At 54.1% G+C, this 17,238-nt stretch overlaps 1 protein-coding gene across 2 annotated transcripts; it reads left to right on the top strand.

Annotated features, from left to right (window-relative positions):
- Positions 1-3,768: 3,768 nt before the first annotated feature.
- ABI3 (ABI family member 3) lies at positions 3,769-16,135 on the top strand (the record flags this gene model as incomplete). 2 transcript variants are annotated; one of them, XM_080714237.1, is made up of 8 exons in its annotated part: positions 3,769-3,885; positions 10,872-11,021; positions 12,090-12,266; positions 14,423-14,508; positions 14,698-14,793; positions 15,010-15,143; positions 15,533-15,664; positions 15,972-16,135. In XM_080714237.1, the coding sequence occupies 8 exons, from the start codon at positions 3,769-3,771 to the stop codon at positions 16,133-16,135; spliced, it is 1,056 nt and encodes a 351-aa protein (XP_080570363.1). The 2 variants fall into 2 exon arrangements, with proteins under 2 accessions (XP_080570363.1, XP_080570362.1); XM_080714236.1 differs by having other exon boundaries at positions 10,872-11,039.
- Between the last annotated feature and the right edge of the window lie 1,103 nt (positions 16,136-17,238).

The raw sequence follows: 17,238 nt of genomic DNA, 5'->3' as shown, positions 1-17,238 counted from the left end.
AAAGAAAGGAAGAAAGGAAGGGAGGGAAAGAAAGAAAGGAAGGAAGGAAGGGAGGGAAAGAAAGAAAGGAAAGGAAAGGAAGGAAGGAAGGAAGGAAGGAAGCTGGGCGTGGTGGCGCACGCTTGTAATCCCAGCGCTTGGGAGGCTGAGACAGGAGGATCACACAGGTTCGAAGCCAGCCTCAGTTACTTAGTGAGGCTCTCAGCAACTTAGCGAGACCCTGTTTCCAAATATATATATATATATATATATATATATATATATATATATATATATATATATATATATTGGTGGTACTGGGGTTCCTGGAAGCCCTTCTACCTCCGGGCTACACTCCCAGACCTATTTTTACATTTTTTAAATTTGGAAACAGGGTCTCCTAAGCCAGCGTGCGCGACTGGCTTTGAACCTGCGCGATCCTCCTGTCTCTGCCTCCCAAGCGCGGGGATTACAAGCGTGCACCACCACACCCGGCAAATAAAATATTTTTTAAAAAGGTCTGGGAGTATAGCCCGGAGGTAGAAAGCCTCTGGGTTCCACCCCTAGTACCACCAAAAAAAAAAAAAAAAGAAAGAAAGAAAGAAAGAAAGAAAGAAAGAAAGAAAGAAAGGAAGGAAGGAAGGAAGGAAAGGAGGAAGGAAGGAAGGAAGGAGAGAAGCCGGGCGTTGTGGCGCACACTTGTAATCCCAGCATTTGGGAGGCTGAGACAGGAGGATGGTGGTTCGCAGCCAGCCTCAGCTACTACTTAGTGAGTCCCTTTGCAACTCAATGAGACGCTGTTTCAAAATAAAGAATAAAAAATTGGGGCTTGGGATGTAACTTGGAGGTAGAATGCCCCTGGGTTCCATCCTTAGTACCGCACAAAAACAATTAAAAGATAAAAAGAAAGAAAGTCCCACTGAATTGTTGAGGTCCTTGCCAAGTTGCTGAGATTGGCCTCAAACTTCCCATGCTCCTGCCCCAGCCTCCCAAGTACTAGGATTGCAGCTGTGCACCACCACACCTGGCTCCACACCTCAGTTCCTCTCTTCTTCCCTGCCACATCCCTCCGCTCAGACCCCTCACCATTTAACCCGTCTTCACTGTCCCTCTACCCCACCCTTTCCTGAGTGTAGACTCAGGAGGAGAGGAAGCGGCCTGTGCGATGGGGAGGTACAACTGCCCCTAGGTTAGGGCCTAAGGAGGGAACAGGAAGAAGGAAAAGGAGTTTATTTCAGCGAGGAAGATTTGGGAAGTAGACCGCTGTTACGTACCAGGCAGCATATTAAATAGCGCATAGGCATTATTTTCATAGGTTTTACAAGAATTGTGTGAGGTCACTACTGTTGGTGTACCCATTTCACAGATGGGGGAACTGAGCCACTGTTAATGACTCAGGTAGACATTTCCACTGTTGTCTGTAGGTCCTATCAGGGGGAAATAGAGCTTAGGGTCAAGCTCAGGGCTCCAGAGGTGGCCAGGCTCCAGCTCTGACCCCAGCTCTGCTGCTTCCTCACCGGGAGGCCTTAGGCAAGGCACTCAGCCACCTGGAGTCCTAGTTTCCCCATCTGTAAAGTGGGTACAACGAGAGTTGTCTCTCTTGCCCAGTTACTGTGAAAACTAAAGAATGTGTGTGTGCTATTCTAATACGCTGCCTGGCACAAGATGAGCAGAAAACATTTCTGGTTAACATCACTGACACCGATGCCAATATTATCCTCGCTGCAGGGTAATCGGAAGGCCAGCCCCGGTGCCCACCCTCAGCAACGGGAAGACTCGGTGCCAGTCCCAAGAAACACGCACCCTCTCACCTGCCACAGAACAGCACGCAGGCCAAGTCACCGGTCCGGGCCCCAGACAAGATGGTGTTTGAGCGTCCAGCTCCTTATCAGCTGAGAATCTTCGGATAAAGCAGATGGTCTGGAAAGCCAAATCTGTGATGCCTAAGCTGATCACGGCTCAAGTCCTAAGCCTGTCCCTGCTGAGCCTCTGAGCCCTTGTGGCAGACACTGACCAGACTCGGCCCACAGAGGCCAACTTTAATACCTGCCTCCGCACCTGTGCCCTGCAGCAGCCCGCCCCGCAGTGACCCTCAGGCTCCTATCTCCCCAGTTACAGGCCTCCAGCCCACCCTGCCCCACCTCTGTTCTCCCTCAGAGTTCAAGTCCCAGCTCCTGATGTCCCTCATAGGAAGCCTTTGTGTCCCCATTGCGTCCTCGCAATTTCACCTTACAAGGGGCTCCTGCCCACTCTCTATTCATACTTTCCATAAAAGCAAGGCCCTAGCCAGGCACGGTGGCACATGCTTGTAATCCCAGTACTTGGGAGGTTGAGACAGGAGGATTGCAGGTTCACAGCCAGCCTCAGCTACTTTTTTTTTTTTTTGCAGTACTGGGGATATAACTCAAGGGCATTCTACTTCTGAGCTATACCCCCAGGCCTATTTTTTATTCTTTTTTTCTGTGGTACTGGGGGTGGAACCCAGGGGCTTTTCTACCTCCAAGCTATACTCCCAGACCTATTTTATAATTTATTTGAAAACAGAGTCTCACTAAGTTGCTGAGAGCCTCACTAAGTAGATGAGGCTGGCTTCGAACCTGTGTGATCCTCCTGTCTCAGCCTCCCAAGTGCTGGGATTACAAGTGTGCGCCACCACACCCAGCTTCTTCATTTTTGAAACAGGGTCTCACTGAGTTGCAAAGGGTAGTAGCTGAGGCCATCCTCGAACCATAATCCTCCTATCTCAGCCTCCCAAATGCTGGGATTATGAGCTTGTGCCACCACGTTGGGCCCAGCCTCAACTACTTAGTGAGGCCCTTTTGCAACTTAGTGAGACCGTGTTTTAAAAAAAAAGACTAAAAAATAAGGCTGGAGATATAGCTCAGAGGTAAAATGGGTTCCATTCTGGGTGCTACACACACACACACACACACACACACACACACACACATTAAATAAACAGAAATAATAAATAAATAAAATAAATCTGCAGCTTGAACCTGATGTTTCAAATCCGCGTTTTCCTGATTGTCTAATCTGAGTCCCCCACCCCATGCTAAGGCCATCAATCTCATCTTGTCCTGCCTCCCTCCATCCCACACAGAGCAGAACTTCAGGACACCCGCTCCTTGGCAGGCTCCATAACACCTCTCAGGCCCCTCTGCTAATGCCTGCCTAGTGCCAGCCTAATTCCTCTGGCCTGGTCTTTTTGTTATGTTGCTGCGCTGCCCATCCTGAGAGTCCCCCCAGCATTACCCTCCATATCTATCCACCCTGGGCTCCCCTGTCCCTTGGTGACTCATCCCCGAGCTTCCCACGGAAGCCCCCACCCTCTGCCCTTTCCTCCCCTCTTCCATGGGTGGAAAACACACACACACACACACACACACACACACACACACACACACACACACACACTCCCGCAGGCCGGCCCCCTTCCTCCTCAGTCTCCCACCCCATCCCCCCACCGACCAGTTTCCTCTCTCTGACCAGGGGGGATCACAGCCGCCCGACCTCGGCTTCCTCTGCTGGGTGGGGCTGGGGGCTGGGCCCCCAAACAGGCCCCTGGCTTCCCCCTTCCTCCCGGCCGGGGACAGAGAGGCGCAGGCTGGCTGGGACTGACTTCCTCTCGTCCCGGAATGAGCATGCCTGGCCTTCGTGAGGTTCGGGTCTCTCACGCAGAGGAAATCAAAAGTAGTGAGAGGGAGGGCAGACGGGGCGAGCACTCCAGGGCGGGGCGAGGCGCAAACCCGGCGCGCTCCCCGGGGAGCCCGACCCAGGCCGGGGGCCATGGCGGAGCTGCAGCAGCTGCAAGAGTTTGAGATCCCCACGGGCCGGGAGGCTCTGCGCAGCAATCACAGCGCCCTGCTGCGGGTCGCCGACTACTGCGAGGACAACTACGTGCGGGTAGGTGGAGCGGAGGGAGCCCCCGACAGGTGCTTGCTCTGGGCTCCAGGCTTAGGCTTCATCCCCGGTCCCCAAAACTTGTCCAGTCCAGAGCGGACTGTGCCTCTCTGTATGTCAGAGCCTCAGGGGTCGGGACGGGCAGCGCCGTCCATCCTGCTCCCAGGCCGCCCTGGGGCGCAGCTGTCTCCCCCATCAGCCCCACTCCTGAGACCCCAAGACCCTTTCCCGGCCAGATGCTGGTGCAGGTCCGATTTTGTCTGGCTGTAGGCGAGACCTTAGGCCTTCCTGAGCATTGCCGTGAACTTGGGACGGACAAGGGAAGGGAGCTGGTTCCTTGATAGCTGAAGAGTGGAGAGAAGTCAGAGCAGGTTGAGTTGATAGTAAAGGGGTCTGTCAGGCCGGCTTGGTGGCGCACACTTGTAATCCCGGCATTGGGGAGACTGAGACAGAAGGATCGCAGTTTGCAGACAGCCTCAGCTACTTAATGAGGCCCTTTACAACTCAGTGAGACTCTGTCTCAAAATAAAGAATATTAAAAAAAAAAAATTAGGGCTTGGGGTGTAGCGCAGAGGTAGAATGCCTCTGGGTTCAATCCCCAGCACCATTAAAAAAAAAAAAAAAAAAGACTGTCTCATAGACTGGGCACTTATACCTGACAACTGCTGGGAGCAGGCTGTGGCGGGAGATGAGGCCAGCGGCGCCGCAGGGCGGTTTTCAAAATTGTGTGGCTGTCTGGGTTGGCTCGGGCTGAGAGCGCGGGTTGCCGGATGAAGGGATGAGGGGCTGGGGAACCGAATGGCGGAACGCCTTTGTTTTTACTGTCAGTCCTCCTAACTAGCTTGTGGGAAGTGTGTTGCTATTCCTATTTTATGGATGTGAACACGGCTATTCAGGGAGGTAAGGTGACATATCCAAGGTCACCCAGCTCAGCAAGGGCAACCGTAGGGCCAAACATCATGATGTCCAGGCCTCCCTGATATTTATTTATTTATTTATGTGTGTGTGTGTGTGTGTGTGTGTGTGTGTGTGTGATATTTGGGGTAGAACGCAGGGGGCATTCTACCTCCGAGCTACACCCCCAGCCCGTGTGTGTGTGTGTGTGTGTGTGTGTGTGTGTGTGTGTGTGTGTTTTACTGGGGATGGAACCCAGGGGCTTTTCTATTTGGAAACAGGGTCTCACTGAGTTGCAAACGGCCTCACTAAGTAGCTGAGGCTGTCTGCAAACTGTGATCCTCCTGTCTCAGCCTCCCAAGTGCTGGGATTACAAGCATGTGCCACCACGCCTGGCACTTTTTTTAATTATTTATTTTGAAGCAGGGTCTAAGTTGTGGAGGGCCTCACTAAGTAGCTGACACTGGCCACGAACCGCGATCCTCCTGTCTCAGCCTCCCAGCTCGGGACTGTGTGGGCCAGCTCTCTCCTGACTTCTTTCCTGTCATCCTTCTGCCTCCCTGGCATGCCCGACGACTTTCTTTTCGTTTTTTCTTTCTTCCTTTCTTTTTTTCATGGTACTGGGGATTAAACTCAGGGCCCTCTACCACTGAGGGACTCCTTCAGCCCTTTTTATTTTTTATTTTTTTTATCTTGAGACAGAGTCTTGCTGAGTTGCCCAGGCTGGCCCAGAACTTTTAATCCTTTTGGGGCCTCAGCCCCCCGAGTAGCTGGGATTACAGATGTGTGCCAGTGTGCCCAGCACCATGTTACCTTAAGATAGTTATTTGTATTCATTGTTCTGAGTTTTCTCTGTTTCCTTAAGAGTGACCAGCCTAACATGTTACCTCTTGAGCAAAACTTTATTCTGGGGGGATGGGGTTGAGCTGGGTATTGAACCCAGAGGCATTCTACCTCCAAGCTAAGCTATCGATTCTACTTTTGAGCTAAGCTACATCTCAGCCCTTTATTGATTGATTGATTGATTGAGGTGCTGGGGATTGAACTCAGGGGCCTTCTACCTCCGAGCTACATCCCCATGGCACAGGGGCTTCTAGCACAATTTCTTTCTTTCTTTCTTTCTTTCTTTCTTTCTTTTTTTTTTTTTTTTTTGCGGGTCTGGGGATGGAACCCAGAGGCATTCGACCTCTGAACTACACCCCCTGCCCTATTTTTTCTTCTTTATTTTGAAACCGGGTCTCACTGAGTTGCAGAAGGCCTCACTGAGTTGCTAAGGCTGTCCACAAACTGCAATCCTCCTGTCTCAACCTCTCGAATGCTGGGATTACAAGCATGCACCACCATGCCTGGCCCTTGCCCTTTTAAAAAAAAATTTTTTTTCTGTTGTTGTTTGCAAACAGGGTCTCACTAGGTTGCTGAAAGCCTTGCTAAGTTGCTGAGGTTGTCTTCAAACTCATGACCCTCCTGTCTCAGCCTCTCAAGTACTGGGATTATAGGCCTGAGACACCTCACCTGGTTTGGATGGCTTGCTTTGTTTGTTTGTTTGTTTGTTTGTTGTGTGTGTTATTGGGGATTGAAATTAAACACAGGGACATTCTCCCTCCAAGCTATAGCCCCAGCCTTTTTTTTTTTTTTTTTCCAGTACTGGGGATGGAAGCCAGGGCTACCTCTCAAGCTATACCCCCAGCTCTACTTTTTACTCTTTATTTTGAAACAGGGTCTCACTAAATTGCAGAGGGGCTCACTATGGAGCTGAGGCTAAAATCGTGATCCTCCTTTCTCAGCCTCCCAAGTACTAGGATTACAAGCATGCACTACCACGCCCAGCTAGTCCCAGTCCTTTTTTAAAATTTTTGTTTTGAAACAGGGTCTCACTAATTAGCTGAGGCTGATCTTGAGCCTCTGGTCCTCCTGTGTCAGCCTCCCAAGAAGAGGGATTACAGGCATGCACCCCCACATCCAATCCTTTTTTAATTTTTTGTTTGGAAACAAGGTTGCTGAGAGTTTCACCAGGTTGCTAAGGCTCTCCTCCAACCTGAGGATCCTCCTGTCTCAGGCTCCCAACTACTGAGACTACAGGCACGCCCCATTGCGCCTGGCTTCCCCTAGATTCTTATACCTTCTTCCATGGTGTGGTCACTGGGGTTCATTGTCATAATGTCTTAAAGCACTTAGCTCAGGGCGGAGTAAATGGCAGCTCTTACCATCACATAGGGGCCCTTGCCCTTTAAAAAAAAAACAGCACAGAAAACTCTGTTCTACGGAGGTGACAGCCCCGCCAAGCCACTCATGGCCCCGGCCCAGGTCGAATCTCTAGACTCCTGCTTCCTTCACATAGAACACTAACTGCTAGACCGCATAGCCAGTTACTTCCCTAACCTGGTTCTCAACCGCTCCTCTTTTCCCAATCCCACCTAGTGTCAGGAAACCCATGGGGATGGGACAAGGCAGACTGGGCTCATCTGCACAGTTCTCAGTCAGGGTTGACTGAGGTTACAGCCAGGGTAATCTGCACAATGAACCGGAAGCCCACTGAGATGGTGGATCCCAGGCCCTTGTTCTTCTAGCCCTAACTCTGGGCCAAGACCAAGGCCACGATGAGAAGGTGTCCATGGGCCCTTGGGGACACTCTTCAATCTGGGCTCCTGACAGTCTGGGAGGGGACTGTCCAAAAGGAGGGAGGAGCAGGAGGTAAGCTAAGAAATGCGGACAGAGGCCGAGCAGGCGCCTGCAGCCTCACTTACCTCACTCACCCAGGGAAGGGCCTGAGCTAGGACCCGGCCTGCTGGCCTTTCTGCTTTAAAATCCCGAGTTGGCTGGGCGTGGTGGCGCACGCTTGTAATCCCAGCATTCGGGAGGCTGAGACCTGGAGGATCGCGGTTCGCAGACAGCCTCAGCTACTTAGTGAGGCCCTCTGCAACTCAGTGAGACCTGGTTTCAAAATAAAGAATAAAAAATAAGGCAGGGGGTGTAGCTCAGAGGTCAAATGCCCCTGAGTTCCATCCCCAGACCCGCAAAAAATAAATAAATAAATAAAAATAAAATCAATAAAAAATAAATAAAACCCCGAGTTGAAGCCGGGCATGGTGGCACACACTTGTAATCCCCGCGCTTGGGAGGCGGAGACAGGAAGATTGTGCAGGTTCGAAGCCAGCCGTGCTGGCTTAAGAGACCCTGTTTCAAAAAAAAAAAAAAAAGTATCAAAATAGGGCTGGGAGTGTAGCCTGGAGGTAGAAGGGTTTCCAGGAACCCCAGTACCATCAAAAAAAAAAAAAAAAAAAGTCCCGAGTTGATTTCTTTGCCAATTCAAGGCTCTGGGTGACATATGCCGATGGGATGTAAACTTGGTTACATCTGTGGATGAGATGTAAATTGGCATGCAAATGAGCACCACTTTCCTGCTGTTAGAACAGAAAGGGAGGGTGGGCTTCCCAGAAGTCTCGGGCTCATGGGAGGCACCCTGGTCTCTGGGGATCAGCTCTGATGGTTTCCCAGGTGCCCCTTCAGGTGCAGAGGGGCACCGGAGGGTTCAAGCAAGGAGACCCCAGGCACTGCCTGCCCTGATTTACCCCGGGCTCGGGCCCTGCCTCAGAGAAAGGTGCAGGCTCGTGACACTGAGAGATGAGGAAGCTGCCTGGGGAAGCAAAACAGCAGAGGTCTGGCCCAGCCCCCACAGTCTGATCTGGGACTGACAGACACCAGCCCACTCCCCACCCCTCCCCCACTGGCTGGCAGCCTGACCGGGGGCACAGTGTCTGGCATGCAGGAGGAAGGTGCCCAGCAAGTGTTTGGGTTTCCATTCAACCTGTTCATGAGGCCACAGATGCGTTTCTTTCTTTCTTTTTCTCCCCCACCCCACTGCAGTACTGGGGATGGAACCCAGGGGCAGTCAACCTCCCAGCTATACCCCCAGCCCTATTTTTTATTCTTTATTTTGAAACAGGGTCTCACTGAGTTGCAAAGGGCTTCACTAAGTAGCTGAGGCTGTCCGTGAACTGCGATTCTCCTGTCTCAGCCTCCCAATGCCGGGATTACAAGCGTGTGCCACCATGCCCAGCTCTATTTATTTATTTTATGTGTGTGTGTGGTGCTGAGGATGTAACCCAGTGGCATTTTACCTCTAAGTTTTACCATCAGCCCTTTTCATTTATTTTGAACCAGAGGTCTCACTAACTTGCCTTGTCTGGCCTTGAACCTGTGATCCTTCTGTCTCAGCCTTCCAAATACTGGGATTGTGGGTGTGCACCACCACAGCTGGCTCCACAGATGCATCTGTATGGAGTATCTTCTTCCTGTCAGGCAATCTTAAATAGGGTGGTGAGGGGTGTTTCTAAGAAAGTGAAACTTAGGCTGGGCGTGGTGGCGCACACTTGTAATCCCTGCGCTTGGGAGGCTGAGACAGGAGGATCGCACCGGTTCAGAGCCAGCCTCAGCTACTCAGTGAGGCTCTCAGCAACTTAGTGAGACCCTGTTTCCAAATTAAATAGAAAATAGGTCTGGGGGTGTAGCCCAGAGGTTCCATCCCAGTAACACACACACACACACACACACACACACACACACACACACACACACACACACGAAGAAGGAGGAGGAGGAGGAAGAGGAGAAGGAGGAAGAGGAGGAAGAGGAGAAGGAGGAGGAGGAGGAGGGTGAAACCTACTAATGAGAAGGATTCTGAGAAGTACCGCAAGTGCAAAGGCCCTGTAGTGGAAATTATCTAGCCTGCTCACAAACAGAACCCCAGTGGCCAGTGTGGCTGGTGGGGAGTGAGTGCAGAGGGGCGTGGCCGAGGATGAGGGTGGAGGGAAAGGGAGGACCCAAGCTTGGGGGTGCTGTTTATGGGCCATGGTTGGAAGTTTGTATCTTGTTCACAGCATACTGGGAAGCTTTTAGAGGAAATGAATGAATGAAGTCACTCCACTGTCAGCCACAGTTTCCTTATCTGAGTTTCCAAATGCCAACCCACAGACTGGGGCTTAACAAGGAGCAGAGCATCACCTAGGAGCTTTTTATTTTATTTTATTTTTTGTGGTACCAGGCATTGAACCCAGAGGAATTCTACCTCTGAGCTATACCCCCAACCCTATTTTATTCTTTATTTTTGAAACAGAGACTTGCTAAGTTGTGGAAGGCCTCACTAAGTAGCTGAGGCTGGTCTTGAATCTGTGATCCTCCTGTCTCAGTCTCCCAAATTCTGGGATTACAAGTGTGTGCCACCACGCCCAGCTCACCTGGGAGCTTTGAAAGGCACAGATTACTAGGCCTCACTCTTAGGGGACTCTGGTTTGAAGGTCTGGGATAGGGGCCTGAGGTTGGTTGGATTTTATTTATTTATTTATTTATTTATTTATTTATTTATTTATTATCTATTTATTTTGCAGGTCTGGGGATGGAACTCAGGGGTATTAGGCCTCTGGGCTACACCCCCTGCTCTATTTTTTATTCTTTATTTTGAAACCGGGTCTCACTGAGTTGCAGAGGGCCTCACTAAATAGCTGAGGCTGTCCGTGAACCATGATCCTCCAGTCTCAGCCTCCCAAATGCTGGGATTACAAGTGTGTGCCACCAGGCCTGGCTGGTTGGTTTTTAAATTTAAGAATGTCTCCTCTTTTGCCAGGCATGGTGGCGCATGCTTGTAATCCCAGCATTCGGGAGGCTGAGACAGGAGGATCGTGGTTCGGGGACAGCCTCAGCTACTTAGTGAGGCCCTCTGCAACTCAGTGAGACCCGGTTTCAAAATAAAGAATAAAAAATAGGGCAGGGAGTGTAGCTCAGAGGTAGAATGTACCTGGGTTCCATCCCCAGACCCGCAAAAAAAAAAAAAAAAAAAAAAAAGAATGTCTCCTCCAGCCAGTATTGCTCTTCTCTTCCCTTAGCTGGACCATGGGAAGAATCAAGCTCCTTCTCCCACTCCCTGAGGCCACAGACTTGCTTCCCTGCTGTCCCCCGAGTCTCTCTTATTGGTTAAGACATCATCCTTTGGAAAGCTACCTCAAACATTTCGGGTCACTGCTTTCCTCCAGGGGAGCTCCAGTCTCTCTCCATCTTCTCCCATTCCTCTTGGCCTCAGGCCAGGGCTGTGTCTATTTCAGGCCGCCGACAAGCGGAAGGCACTGGAGGAGACCATGGCCTTCACCACCCAGGCGCTGGCCAGCGTGGCTTACCAGGTGGGCAACCTGGCTGGGCACACTCTGCGCATGCTGGACCTGCAGGGGGCCGCCCTGCGGCAGGTGGAAGCCCGCGTGAGCACCCTGGGCCAGGTAAGGGTGTGAGAGGCACCACTTACACACTTTCTGCTGTACGAGTTTCCTCCTGCGTCCCTCCATGTCCAAATGCCCAGCTCTGCTGCAGCAGGTGGACACTTTTCATGCTTTGGGGGCCTCCTTGTCTTTTACCTATATCTCAGAGCTAGTGGGGGAGCTTCCTGCCCCATTCCCTAAGAATTCTCTGGAGGCAGGACACCTTTCCTTCCTCGGCATGCTGCCCCGGCATCAGAAAGCAGTGTCCACCCATTATGGTACCTGCATCGTACAAAAAGAGCAAACGGGCCTGTTTGCATCTTTCTATAGGTGGTGACTTCCTAAGTGTCCTGTACCCAGGCTCGCTTGGCAAAGGTCATCTTCAGCCCTAGAGGCAGTGCCAGCAGTTTACACAGCCCCATCCGCCCAGCATGCACACCCTCCTCCTTCCTTCCCCATCCTTGACCGAGGAATTGCCCCAGAAAGTACATGCGCAGATCCAGTTACACACTGGGCCCGGCCGTGCATCACCCCACGGTCAGGGCATGGGGTGTGTCTTCCTCTCACCCTGGCCGACTGCATTTCCCACTCTGTCAGGCAGGGCCGGAGGCTGCTCCATGGAACATTCCAACAGGAACTTAATTCACTTATTCGTCTCCCAAAGGGGAGAGACCCAGTCCAGCCAGGATTCTCCGCCACCTCCACGTTCTCCGCTCCTGAGCTGGCCTGTCCTTTAGTCCCTTCCTGCCTCCCCAGGGATGTGTTTTCTCTTTTCCTCCTGTTCCTGCTCAGCTAATAATAACCCTCATTCTCTTTCACCGGGAAGTTGCTCCAAAGTGGCTCTGTCCTCCCATGCTGTTCTTTTCCCCAGTCGCCAGCCTCAGCAAGCCGTGAGACTCTCCTCAACCTAGGGGAGACGCTGTTTCCAAAGAAAAATAAAATTGGGCTGAGGGTGTTGCTCAGAGGTAGCACGCCCCTGGGTTCAATCGCTGGTGCCGCACACACAGCAAAAGGGAAGGGCGCTGGACACAGACCAGTCTCCCCACTGTCGCCTCCAATCCCGTCACACAGATGGTGAGCATGCACAGGGAGAAGGTTGCCCGAAGGGAGATCGGCACCTTAGCCACTGTGCAGCGGCTGCTCCCCGGCCAGAAGGTCATCGCCCCCGAGAGCCTCCCACCCCTCACACCCTACTACAGGAGACCCCTCAACTTCGGCTGCCTGGATGACATCGGCCATGGGATCAAGGTAGAAAGGGGACTCCTCTTCCCACGACCCACTCTCCCTGCCTCAAGTCTCCTTTCTCTCCAGGACCCCCGTTCTGTTCTCCTCCCGCTCCTGTCCTAGCCTGCAATCCCCCTCTCTCCCTACTCCCTGCAGCCGCCACCCTGAGCCCCTCTGCTCCAGGATCTTGTGATCACAGCTGGCCTTCACCCTGCTCTCAGATGACTTGCTGAGAGAGCCTGAGCACCCCTCACCCCTCCCCGCCCCGTGGGTGCCTGGTGTCTGAAGGGGAAGGGGGGAAGGGAGGGTGTCAGGGTGCTCATGAGAATGGTTCCCCAGCCACATGAGAACAGCAACTTCCTCTGTCTGGGGGTTTGAGGTCATTGCACTGAGCTGTCACCCCAGAGCTGCTGTGGGTAGGAAGGGGCAGGATGCTGCCACACGGAGGGGACGCGGTGAGAGGGGGGGCTCTGGCGCTCCCCTCAGCCTGGCTCTTCTGCAAGGTAGCAGAGGAGGCTTTGTTAATTCCTATCTCCACACTTGGGCATTCTTGATCAGGTTAGAAGCTCTCCTGTGTCTAAACAAACCCCTTGATATCCCTAACATACCAGCCCCCCAAAAAAGGGGAAATGACTCCTTCAGCCACCATGTTTCTGCACCAGTAAGTTCTTTCTGTCATCCAATTTATATATTCTCTCTCTCTCTCTCTCTCTCTCTCTCTCTCTCTCCTCTCTCTCTTTTTCTCTCTTTTTGGTGGTACTGGGGGTGGAACCCAGAGGCTTTTCTACCTCCTGGCTATACTCCCAAACCTATTTTTATACTTTATTTGGAAATAGGGTCTCACTAAGTTGCTGAGAGCCTCACTATGAAGCTGAGGCTGGCTTCGAACCTGTGGGATCCTCCTGTCTCAGCCTCCCAAGCTCTGGGATTACAAGTGTGAGCCACCACACCTGGCGCACACACACACTCTCTCTCTCTCTCTCTCTCTCTCTCTCTCTCTCTCTCTCTCTCTCCTCTCTCTCACTCTCCTCTCTCAATCTCTCTCTCTCTTCTCTCTCAATCTCTCTCCTCCTCTCTTCTTCTTCTTCTTCTTCTTCCTTCCTTCCTTCTCTCTCTCTCTCTCTCTCTCTCTCTCTCTCTCTCTCTCTCTCTCTCGTGCTGGAAATCAAACCCAGGAGCTTGCATAGGCTAAGCATGTGCTTTTCCACTAAACTATTCTTTAATTTTCTTTCTTTTTTGTGGTACTGGGAAAATGGAGGCCAGGGGCATTCTACCTCCAAAATGCACCCTCATCCCTATTTTTTTTTTTTTTGCGGGTATGAGGATGGAACCCAGGGGCATTTGACCTCCAAGCTACATGCCCTGCCCTCTTTTTTTAATTCTTTACTTTGAAACAGGATCTCACTAAATTGCAGAGGGCCTCACTAAGTAGCTGAGGCTGTCCCCAGAACCGTGATCCTCCTGTCTCATCTTCCCGAATATTGGGATTATAATCATGGGCCACCACACCCAGCTTATTCTTTTATTTTGAAACAGTCTTTCTAAATTGCAGATGGCCTCATTAAATTGCTGGGGTTGGCTGGGTACCTGCAATCCTCTGGTTTCAGTCTCCCAAGTCCTGGGATTACAAGCCCGCAGCGCCATGCCTGGCCAATTCCTTAAGCCTCAGGTCAAGTTCCCCTATGTCTTGCCTCCAGTAAAGCAAACAGGACATAGTTCCCCAAGTGCCCACCTGGGGAAATCCCTTTTGTTGGCCCTCTTGCTCGAGGTTCCCACCCGGCCGGTTGTACCCTGCCTTCTAAGTGTCCTGGGTCCTGCCCCTCTCTGCCCTGAACTGGACACCTGTGACCATGATATTTCCTCCTCTGAGTCCCCCTCCTCAACTTGTGCCGGGGTTGACACCATCGAAGCTGAGACCTAACCACGCCACCCAGCTCCCTGGGCCCTGAGATGGCCGGGGGAGGGGTGCGTCTCTCTTGGTGGCTGTTCAGAGGAAGTGGCCCTCCGAAGCCCCAGTGGAGAGCCGCCTCCCCCGCCCCAGTCAACGACCGGGTGCCGATGGGGGCAGGGCCGGAGAGGGGCCGGGAAGTGGGAAGTGGGAGATGAGTGCCCATCTCCTCTCCGGGACGTGGGTGGGCACTGACCCCTCCAGATGTCAGCCCTAGTGCACTTCCCCACAGGACCTGAGCACGCAGCTGTCGCGGACCGGGACTCTGTCCCGCAAGAGCATCAAGGCGCCCGCCACACCTGCCTCCGCCACGCTAGGGTGAGGCTTCTGTCTCCAGCCTAACCAACCGGGCCCAGCCACCCGCCATCCGACCCTAACCCGCCGAGCCGCAGCACCTGGACGCTCGGGATGCCCGGCCCGACGCCGGGCGCCAGCTCCCCTCCTCGATCCTCAACCCTGCCCTCCCGAAGCCGACCTCCGTCCTCATGTTACCCGCCCGCCCCGCAGGAGACCGCCCCGGATCCCGGAGCCCGTGCAGCTCCCGGTGCTGCCGGACGGCAAACTCTCGACCGCCTCCTCCGTCTCCTCCCTGGCCTCCGCCGGGTGAGCCCCACAAGGCCGCGTGGGTGGGCGGGCGGATCTGAGAGGGGTCTCCCGCCTGCGGACAGGGTGCTGCTGGGACCGAGAGCGCACGGGAGCACCCGGCAGGACCAGGGGCGGGGCCTCGAGGTGGAGGGCGGGGCCTCAAGGCGGAGGGGCGGGGCTAGCTAGGGGCGCGGTCACCCGGAGGGTCCCAACCCCGCCGCCTCCGTTCTTCAGCAGCGCCGAAGGCGTAGGTGGGGTCCCCCAGGCCAAGGGACAGGCGGCACCCCCTGCCCCACCCCCTCCGCCCGCCGCTGCCGAGGTCTTCCTGCCGCCCCCTCCCCCGGAGGAGCTGTCCCCGCCCCCACCAGGTAAGGACTCCGCCCTGCACTTTGGGCTCCAACCTTGCCCGCCGGGGTGAGCGCCGCTGTCCCCGTTGCACGGACCCGGGGACGAAAGGCGGCGGAGCGAGCCACGAGGCCACTCGTGCCTACCAGCCCTGCGTTCAGAGTTTCTCCCCAGCTTCTCATTTAAACTCTGAGAGGGTCTTTCGTCTTAGACTGAGACGTTAAGGGCTTGCCCAAGGGCCGCCCAGACAGGTGGCAGGGTTCTCCTGCCCTCCGCTGTTTGAGCGAGCGAGCCTTCAGAGTTCCCTGAGCACCTACTATGCGCTCGGGGCACCGTGGGAGCATCTGGGTGGGTAGTGCTGGAGGCCGATTGCACGAAATGGGCAGACATGACACGCCTCTCTCCCTTCTAGCTACAGAGCTGCCCCCGCCCCTGGACCTGCCCCTGCCCCTGGGGGTAGATGACCTGGGGCTGCCGCCTCCACCCCCGCCAGGCTTCGGACCGGAAGAGCCCAGCTGGGTCCCTGCCGTGTACTTGGAGAAAGGTACCTTACTCTCGGGGACTGAAGGACACCAGAATCCGCTGTTACCCCACCCCGAACTCTTCTACCCCAGAGCCATTCTTCCCACCCCTGCGAGTGTACCTGCTCCCCCCTACCCCCGCTTCTGAGGAACTGAGGAGCTCAGGGCCAAGCTGGGAAAAGAACTGTTCTGGGCTGGGGAGGAGCCCTGAAGACTTCTTAGAAGCCCGCAGCTCCCTCCCCAGGTGCCCCCCCAGAGTCCTGTACTCGGGGGCTGCATCCCTATGGGGGAGCGGCACTTCTCACGCACCCTTCCCCTCCCGCCCCGCAGTGGTGACACTGTACCCATACACCCGCCAGAAGGACAACGAGCTCTCCTTCTCCGAGGGCACCCTCATCTGCGTCACCCGCCGCTACTCCGACGGCTGGTGCGAGGGCGTCAGCGCCGAAGGAACTGGCTTCTTCCCGGGGAACTATGTGGAGCCGAGCTGCTGACAGCCCAGGGTTCTCCCGCACCCACCCAGGCTCTGCGGGGGCCACCCCAGAGCTCTGGGCAATCTGCCACCCTCAAGGGCGGATTAGGCCTGCCCACCTCCTCCACCGCGCTCTGTCCCTTCTCCCATTGTGATGGGAAGGTTGCCTGGGGGAGAAAGAGGAGCCACCCAGAGGCCCGCTACAGATGAGGAAGAACTGGAGGCCCAGGAGAACGGGGATCTTGTTCAGAGGGGACCCTACTCCAGGCAGGTGAGGGTCTCTATGTGGTGCCCGTCCTTGAATAAAGCTGATGACTCCTGATGATCGCCCTACAAGGCTGAGGCCAGAGGGGACTGAAAGGCACCCGGTGGTAAGGCTGCTGCTAACTATGGCCCCGCAGACCCGCTCAGCAGCATCTCCCCACCCCTCAGCCCTAACTGCACCCCACACCACATCCAGACGCTTCTGACAGCCACTGAGTGCCTCTGTCTGCCCGCCCTTAGCTTGCTGTGTGCTGTTAGTTCCTCACACCGAGGCAGGGGAAGACCCCCTCATTTAACCCGGGTCCTCTGAGAGCAAAGAGCACCCCGCTCTCATGCCCTCAGGCCGCGACGCAGGAGAGAGCTCAGCCGCTTGTTCCCCTTCACCTCCTTTATAGTTCTAAAATCAGAGGGAGAAGGGGCTTGGGTTTCCCTGGCTCTGCTTAAAAACATCATGGCTTTCGGTTCCATACGGGAGGAGGGGCACGCGGAGGACGACTTTGGTGAAGTCCTTGGTCTCTTGCTGCATAGACACGGCTGGGGTGAGAGACGACGCGGTCTCACGTTTGCCTGTGAGACCCTGGGGCTGACAATGCCGATGCGGACAGTGCGCTGCTTTGTTCTACCACCAGGAGGCGACTGTTCCCTCTGGCTTTTTTTTTTTTTTTTTCCTTTGGGTTGCTGGCGAGGTGAGGGGTGGGGGGTAAGGTGTCCAGAGCACAGAAATAGTGAGTGTGGGGTTGCCGTGGCTGAAACAGAATCGAGGAGGCCTGGAGCATCTGTTTCTATTTTGAATCGGGGTGGCCGTGAAGATTCAGGGAGCTTGGGTCCTCTTGAGAGAAGACTGGGGCAGGGGAGGTTACG

Source organism: Muscardinus avellanarius (assembly GCF_963383645.1).
Source record: "Muscardinus avellanarius genome assembly, chromosome: 16".
NCBI lineage: Eukaryota > Metazoa > Chordata > Mammalia > Rodentia > Gliridae > Muscardinus > Muscardinus avellanarius.
The sequence above is the reverse complement of the archived record's forward strand: the minus strand, read 5'-3'. Positions and strand labels throughout refer to the sequence as shown.